Source organism: Notolepis coatsorum, assembly GCF_963971535.1.
Source record: "Notolepis coatsorum genome assembly, chromosome: 4".
In the NCBI taxonomy this organism is placed as follows: domain Eukaryota; kingdom Metazoa; phylum Chordata; class Actinopteri; order Aulopiformes; family Paralepididae; genus Notolepis; species Notolepis coatsorum.
The window spans coordinates 139,163,305-139,171,871 of record NC_140168.1 but is presented as its reverse complement, the minus strand read 5'-3'; the positions used below and the strand labels follow the sequence as shown (position 1 = coordinate 139,171,871).

General features: G+C 41.2%; 1 protein-coding gene across 3 annotated transcripts in view; it reads right to left on the bottom strand.

Moving 5' to 3' along the window:
* Positions 1 to 787: 787 nt before the first annotated feature.
* elavl2 (ELAV like neuron-specific RNA binding protein 2) overlaps positions 788 to 8,567 on the bottom strand; it is a gene marked incomplete at both ends in the record, with an annotated part of 166,447 nt that continues 158,667 nt past the window's right edge. For all 3 annotated transcript variants that reach the window (XM_084312460.1, XM_084312459.1, XM_084312458.1), the window contains one exon: positions 788 to 1,115. In XM_084312460.1, the coding sequence (XP_084168586.1) occupies positions 788 to 1,115 (328 nt within the window). The remainder of the gene's footprint in view (positions 1,116 to 8,567) is intronic.

The window sequence follows — 8,567 nt, the reverse complement described above, 5'->3', positions numbered from 1 at the left end:
CAAAAATCACTTTTTTTTCTCTTCTCTTCTCTTCTCATTTTTTTTTTTTTTTTTTTTTAAAGCAATCCTCATTGTGGAATCCTTATGACACTCTTTGAAAAGTGAAAATGCAATTTGTTAAGTTATCATAGTTTACCAAATACACAAAACAAGCACATTTTCTTATTTTTTTTGAATTGGCATGGCACCATACCACCCCCCCCCCCCCCCCCCCCCCCGGCGCTGTAGCGGAAAAACATAACCGTAACCACAGCCGAGGTACGTACCATACCGCAGGTAGCCGCTCCACCCCCAAGGTCAACAAAACTGCAAATAGTTCCAAAAGAAATACGTTCTAACTCACTGGAGACGTAATACACCTAAAAAAGGAAACTCAAACACAGAAGAACACAAAGTAAATCACCACACAAAGCCTCACAAGACTTGCTGTTTCAAAGCAGATGTGCAACAAAAACAAGGGGAAACTATTAGTTAACATTTGAAAAGGTCCGTCTGGAAAGACGGCAAGAGAAGCAACATCCCAGGCAGGAAAACCTGCACTATTTTTCTTTTTTTCTGGCTCAACATAAAGTATATCAAGAAGATTCAAAGCCTAGTAATGAAGAATAAAGAAAAGAACAAGTCACATTGTTGTCCGCTAAATATAGTTTTTTTCCCTTCGTAACACTGATTTACAAAGATGTTTTTACTAATGTAGAAAGTTTACGCTTGGGTTTTGTTTCCTTTTTCGGTTTTCTTTTTTCATCGTCGTCGTAAGAGTTTTCTAGAAACAATCCGAGTGGGGTATTTAGGCCTTGTGCGTTTTGTTGGTCTTGAAGGAGACTTGCAGAACTCTGTCGCCGAGGCGATATCCATTCAGGCTGGCGATCGCCATGGCCGCCTCGTCGTAGTTGGTCATGGTGACGAAACCGAATCCTTTGCACTTGTTTGTGTTGAAGTCGCGGATGACCTTGACGTTGGTGACGGCGCCGAACGGCCCGAACATCTGCCACAGGATGCTCTCGTCTGCATCCGGCGCCAGGTTGTAGACGAAGATGCACCAGCCGGTGCCGTGGCCCGGGATGTTGATGCCGGTCAGGCTGGTGACCCCGTCTATGGCCATGGGCGAGAACCGGCTGTGGAACACAGGGAACAGAGCGGTCAAGACACGACAGAGAACCTGCTGTAGAACACAGTAGTAGTAGTGGTAGCAATAGTAGTAGTAGTAGTAGTAGTAGTAGTAATAGTAGTAGTAGTAATAGTAGCAGTGGTAGTGTTACGAAGGATCAGATTAAACCGAGTATATATATTTATTTATTGATATATATTGAATAGTATTTGTATATCGTTTGATATCCCTTGTATATTCCTTGTACATATACACGGAATATCCCTTTAGCCTACTATAGCCCATAATAGTTCATTCTCCTATTGGACAAAGGACCAGGCGCCAGGGGACCAGCCCCCGGAGCCAAGTTCAAAGTTACCGACAAGACATGTCTGTACTAGCCCCGGCCCTGCCCAGGGATACGGCGACAGAAATGAGAGTGGCACTATTTGTTCACCGTGCATATAAATATAGCGCAGGTGGATACAGAAGTTAGTTAACCTAGTTTGTAACCAACGTGAAGCCTCACCCACGATACGACGTGCGGTGAAGTATGGCCTGTTTGGCCCCAGAATAGCATTGAGACCGCGTGCGAATTAATAACTGAATTGTCAGAGTTTGGCACTGTACCGTCGAGTGCGACGTATTTCTATTAAGTTAATAATAGTCTATTGTGTATGGTGCATCGTGCGGTTAGAGTTCTAAAGTGACCAGCATCTCCAACGCTTCCTCGTGTTAGCTAGATTCTTATCCAGGCTGGGCCGACCACATGGCGCTTTCATCCGAGGAGATCTAGGCGAGGACCGAATGGACATGTACACTGGATTACCTACCCGACGTCTGCATAGCCCTGTGCGGCTGGAATATATATTTGCTTTGGTACTGTGATTTGTGGAGCGGATAATCGCCGACGCCTGTGAGTGTTGGATTTACCCCCGAGAGGAGTCAAGGTCGAGTCGGCGCTCAGAGAGCCTGAGGCCGCCTAGCTTTCTTCACTGTGGAGCTACAGCCTACAAGAGAACCAAGCTGTATTCGTCTGCGGATCAAGAGTCTATCGCACTGTCTTCTGTACTCGAAGTCTCCCTAGATATCGTTGACCAGACGTTCTACTACCGACAGCTCTCCTACCCCCCCTGCCGGCTTACAACCGGGAGGACCCCTTCCAGTATATCCCGCTATATCATTAAGTGTACCATAGATATAATTCCCTAAGAGCCAGGTTGTATACTTGCCTCCTGCGTAACCAGAGAATGGACATTCAGTGTTGATTTGCCTACGAATACTCATTTGCCTTACAAGTGCAATCAAATATAATATAAGTATCATATGTACCTTTTGCTCCATTAAATACTTGATTAATACCTTTGACTGGAACCGATTTCATTGTGGGAAGTGTTCATCATATTCATATATTGTGTACTGTATGGCCAGTAGTTAAAGTACATAAAGCGGTAGTGGTTTAATGATACCATACTTATCAATACAGTCAGGGAATTGTACCCCTCAGTTACAGGTAGTAATAGTAGTAGTAGTAGTGGTAGTAGTAATAGTAATAGTAGTAGTAGTAGTAGTAGTAGTAGTGGTAATAGTAGTAGTAGTAGTGGTAGTAGTAGTGGTGGTAGTAGTAATAGTAGTAGTAGTAGTAGTAGTAGTAGTAGTAGTAGTAGTAGTAGTAGTAGTAGTAGTAGTAGTAGTAGTAGTAGTAGTAGTAGTAGTGGTGGTAGCAGTAGTAGTAGTAGTAGTTTATTTGTCATGTATAAAGTACAGGTACATTACAGTGAGATGCTTGGTTCATACACATACAGCTCATTATAGTAATATTCCACAATTATTACATTTGGTAGTAATAATGGCAGACGTAAATTCACACCAACATGCGCATTTGTTGATGCGCGCAGGACTAGTCTTGAGACAGATGTATGTGTATCTCCGCTGCCATGTTAGGCAAGACACAAGACACAAGGTTAGAGGTCAAGACACACCAGAGAACCTGCTGTAGAACACAAAGAGGTCAAGAGGTCAGGACACAACCTCAACAGAGAACATAATTGATCGTTGTCGATGGACACCGGAGAGGTTTATGTATATGCGTGGTCAAATCATCTTGGTTGAAACAAATGTATTTTTTAAAACATGGTAAATCGAATACAAAATAGTTTAGGAGTTTGGTAGAGGACTTGACGTTCTCTGGTTCAGGAGAATTGGGTCAAGCTCCCCGACTTCTTTGTGGGGTCACCTTATAAACCATCTGACACAAAGGAAGGGGGCGGGGGACGGGATGACCAGGTGATACAGGCAGGAGGGGATGAGGGGCACAGGCAGGAGGGGGGAGGTGTTAACAAAAGTAATAGACGGGGTCCAGGACGGTGTTAACAAAAGTAATAGACGGGGGCCAGGACGGGGGGAGGAAGGTGTTAACAAAAGGAATAGACGACGGGGTCCAGGACGCGTCTATTCTTTTACCAACGGATTTCCAGTTCCGCTGATTGGCCACTGACGTTTTCCGGTGCAATCTGATTGGCCACTGACGTTTCTGGTCATGTGACATGTGCGCCCAATCGCGTGACGCGCCCATTTCCACCTCGAACAGCAGCAAACTACCTAACACCTAGTTTATCACTGGTTAAGCTTAGGCAACTCTTTCAAAGTTGGTTATGGTTAGAGTTTGGAATCAGGGCTGGTGTTCGATCGCCCTGCTCTAAGACAAACTCTAACCTTAACCAACTTCGAAAGAGTGCCTAAGCTTAACCGGTGGCAGAACTTGCAGTCACACGATTGGCGCGACCAGAAACGTCAGTGGCCAATCAGAGCGCAGAACGCGAAACTGGAAATCCGTTGGTAAAAGTATTCAGGCATCCAGGACGGGGGGAGGAAGGTGTTAACAAAAGGAATAGACGGGTCCAGGATGGGGGGGGAGGAAGGTGTTAACAAAAGAAATAGATGGGGTCCAGGACGCGCTTATCACTTCTGCAACGGATTTAGTCGGATTTCGGTTTCCGGGTTCGCCTGATTGGCCGCGACGGCCACGTGACATGCTGTGGCACTCGACGCGCTTGCCGCTGCGCCCTGCTGTGGCGAGACGCTGGAGTTCACTTCCCCTTTCACATAGAGACTGTGCTAGACAGCATAAGCGTGGCGCTAACAGTAACAGTAAGAAGCATTTTGGATAGCAGTATTCTGTACTTCTGTATGACAACAATGTATGTATTTCAAATGTTAAATGATAAATGATTAAATGATACACTGAAATCTACGCTCTCTCATCCTGCTTTCCACAACGCGACATTATTAAACAGCAGCTCTGTCATTGAAGTGGGAAAAGTGAGCCGTATTGTATATTAGTACATTGCATAGTATATTGTATGGTAACTCAGTTACTTCTATTCTGCATCGAACATTGTACATAATGTCTATACTGAACAGCACAGAGCTGCTGTAATAATATTGTCGCGTTGTGGAAAGCAGGATGAGAGCGTAGATTTCAGTGTGTATCATTTAATCATTTAACATTTGAAAGGCATACATTGTTGTCATACAGAAGTACAGAATACTTTTATCCAAAATGCTTCTTACTGTTACTGTTAGAGACTGTGCTAGACAAGATAAGTATGAAATAAAATAGTATAGCATGTAAAATAGAAGTAAAAATAGAGGTCACGCTGTTCAGTATAGACATATGTACAATGTTCGATGCAGAATAGAAGTAACTGAGTTACCATACAATATACAATGCAATGTACTAATATACAATACGGCTCACTTTTCCCACTTCAATGACAGAGCTGCTGTTTAATAATATTGTCGCGTTGTGGAAAGCAGGATGAGAGAGCGTAGATTTCAGTGTGTATCATTTAATCATTTATCATTTGAAAGGCATACATTGTTGTCATACAGAAGTACAGAATACTTTTATCCAAAATGCTTCTTACTGTTACTGTTAGAGACTGTGCTAGACAGCATAAGCGTGGCGCGATGTGAAAGGGGAAGTGAACTCCAGCGTCTCGCCACAGCAGGGCGCAGCGGCAAGCGTGCCGAGTCTGCCGCTGCCGCGGGGGTGTGCCACGCCGTGTCACGTGGCCGTCGCGGCCAATCAGGCGAACCCGGAAACCGAAATCCGACTAAATCCGTTGCGGAAGTGATACACGCGTCCAGGACGGGGGGAGGAAGGTGTTAACAAAAAGGAATAGATGGGGTCCAGGACGGGGGGAGGAAGGTGTTAACAAAAAGGAATAGATGGGGTCCAGGACGGGGGGAGGAAGGTGTTAACAAAAAGCCATGAAAGGAATATTCCACACCGTATTCACATTCTTTCTCTTATCTACAAGTTAAATGTAAGACTTTTTAAGTTTTTAATACCACTTAGAGCTAAATGTAATAGCAATTCCACAACCATACTAGCAAATAACAGAGACAATTAACTGGTGGCTGCACTTGCGCGGCAATTTAAATGATTGCGCGCCAATTACAATTCTGTGTGCCAATTTCAATTCTTGTGTGCAAATTTGAATTATCACGTGTTCCATACAAGCCAAGCTCCCAGTAGCCACGCAAAAAAAAACTTGAATACAAAAACATTTTATATTATTTCATCTCCTGATTTCTCAATAACTTTTAAGGCCTAAAATTGAGAATTATGAATAATACTTTTTAATACCCTGGAGATACCCTGTCTTATGTCATGCTCAGGTTGGAATTTCTTTCCATCCTGTTCCAGTTTATGGCTGCCACTTCTCAGCTCCCTCTCTATTCAAGACTTTGTTAGTTGCCTACAACCGTTTCAGTGGTCATTTGTGAAAGTATTTAGTTAAGTTAACCTTTAGTATTTAGTGCCAACAAAAGTATTTAGTTAGTATTTAGTGCCAACAAAAGTATTTAGTTAGTATTTAGTGCCAACAAAAGTATTTAGTTAACCTTCAGTATTTAGTGCCAACAAAAGTATTTAGTTAGTATTTAGTGCCAACAAAAGTATTTAGTTAGTATTTAGTGCCAACAAAAGTATTTAGTTAACCTTCAGTATTTAGTGCCAACAAAAGTATTTAGTTAACCTTCAGTATTTAGTGCCAACGAAAGTATTTAGTTAACCTTCAGTATTTAGTGCCAACAAAAGTATTTAGTTAACCTTCAGTATTTAGTGCCAACAAAGGTATTTAGTTAACCTTCAGTATTTAGTGCCAACAAAAGTATTTAGTTAACCTTTAGTATTTAGTGCCAACAAAAGTATTTAGTTAACCTTTAGTATTTAGTGCCAACAAAAGTCATTAGTTAACCTTTAGTATTTAGTGCCAACAAAAGTATCTACGGTAGTTAACCTTTACTTGAAATGGGATTTTAGGTTACAGTGGAAACTCCACCAGAACGCATAGTATGGGATATGTATCAGAATACACAAACACAGTATGATATGTAGTTGACTTCTATCAGAATACTCCAACACAGAATATGTAGAAAGGGGCCTTTAACAATTTTCAGCCAATGTGTGTGGCCGAATATTCGGTGCATCCCTACTAGAAATCAAAGTACAGGTGGGTGCAATTTCTTTCCTGTATTATTTACCCATCGACTACCATAGTAAAATTGGACACAAAAAGTAAGTGAAATTGCATCCATCTATACCAGGGGTGGCCAACCAGTCAGAGACTAAGAGCCACAAAAAAATGACTGTGGTACCACAAAGAGCCACACCATATACCAGCGTTTCTCAACCTTTTTTTTCAGTCACGGCACCCTTCATGTGTTTATAGGTCTCACCCTCTGGCCTCTGAAGTTGCTAATGTCTTTTTTATTTGGGCCTCACAGGGTTAAAAGTACCCTGTGAGACCCACGGTTTCAAAATTACAAAATCACTTTTAGCCATTTAAAAAAATAATGTTTATTTAAAAAATGTTAAAGGGGAACTATTTTACTATTTCTTTCACTATTTGGGCACTTTTACACAATTCCTGTGAGTCTATGGAACACCTAGGTTTTTTTTTAAAAAAATGCATTGTTTTGTATTTCTAATCAAGTACTAAAAACCGCATTTTTCTACCTTAAGATCTTAAGCCGTTTTGAGGCTGGGCTCCAACCACTGTGTGGCCTGGTGCCAACTGCCACATCAACTGCCACATTATTATGCAGCTGAGAAATCTCTGACATCACAGATATGCACATTTTCAGATGACTCAGTTCAGTGAGGGTGAATATTGTGAGAGGAGAATTGGAAGAATTCGCCAATATGAGAATTAGAGACATATATCCTATTAATATAAGTCCACATAGCTAAGAAACAATGGTAAACACTGAAAAAAGCCATTTATAAGATAGTTCCCCTTTAAGCACATGTATAGTCAATTGGTCCTGTTGTTCAGCCTCACAATGCTATTTGATAGTAAATGTGTTTATATGTCCCACCCTCTGGCCTCTGAAGTTGCTAATTTCTTTTTAATTTGGGCCTCACAGGGTTAACCTCTTAAGCCCGAGATATACAGTAAAAGTGTATATTTTCAGCATTATGTTTGTTTACCAATTATTTGAACTGTTATTAGTGAAATATAAGATTATAGAAATCTCAGGGCATTGAGTCGGAAACCGGCGCATATTGACAGGAGGAAGTGGCACAGCCAAAAGTGAGTGTAGTCTTTTGAAGGAAGAGACTCAGGGCTTTCAAATTTCGAAAAACGACCCTACCCAGCTCACACCAGCCCCTGTCAATCATCTGACTTCTGGATTTACTTTTTAATTTCTCTTATTTTTTGGGATTATCTCCCACAAACCTGAACGTTATTGCCATAAAACAGAACGCAGTTAGTTTCTCTACCTTTCTGTGAACGTCTTGCAAAAAACGGTGTTGCAATATGATGAAAAATGGTGGAGAAATTTACATTATAAAAAAGATGGCAGAATTCAGTACTGTATCTACAAAACCTTCTGTTTAATCATCTTCCCTTTATTCAGTTGCTTAGATTTTTCAGGTCTGGTCAATTTTAGCATGGTGTTATTTACAGTCAAAGATAATTTTTTTTTTAAATAGAAATGATATTCTCCTTTGGTTCATTACAATTTACTCAAGCCTAGTAACAGACACACTATTTCTGACACTGATCCATATATGTCCCTAGATTCAGATACCAAGAACATGCAAATGGACCATTTAAAAAAAATTGTAAATGTTTATTCTACGTCCTTATGGAATGAGTGACATAAAAAAAAAAAGTTAAAAAAAATAAAAAAAAGTAAAAAAAAAATAAAAAAAAAATATTTTTTTTTATTTTTTTTTATGGATGGAAGAGCCGCACATTGACGGGCAAAGAGCCGCATGCGGCTCGCGAGCCGCGGGTTGGCCACCCCTGATCTATACGTTCACTTATAGCGACAGGGCGGCGATTTATGTCTTTTCTTTTAATCCTCTGGGAACTGGACAAAATAACAAATGTATTCAAATGTGCCGAGAGGCATCGATCTCTGCCGAGTCAGAGAGACAATTTCACAAAAGACCACTTTA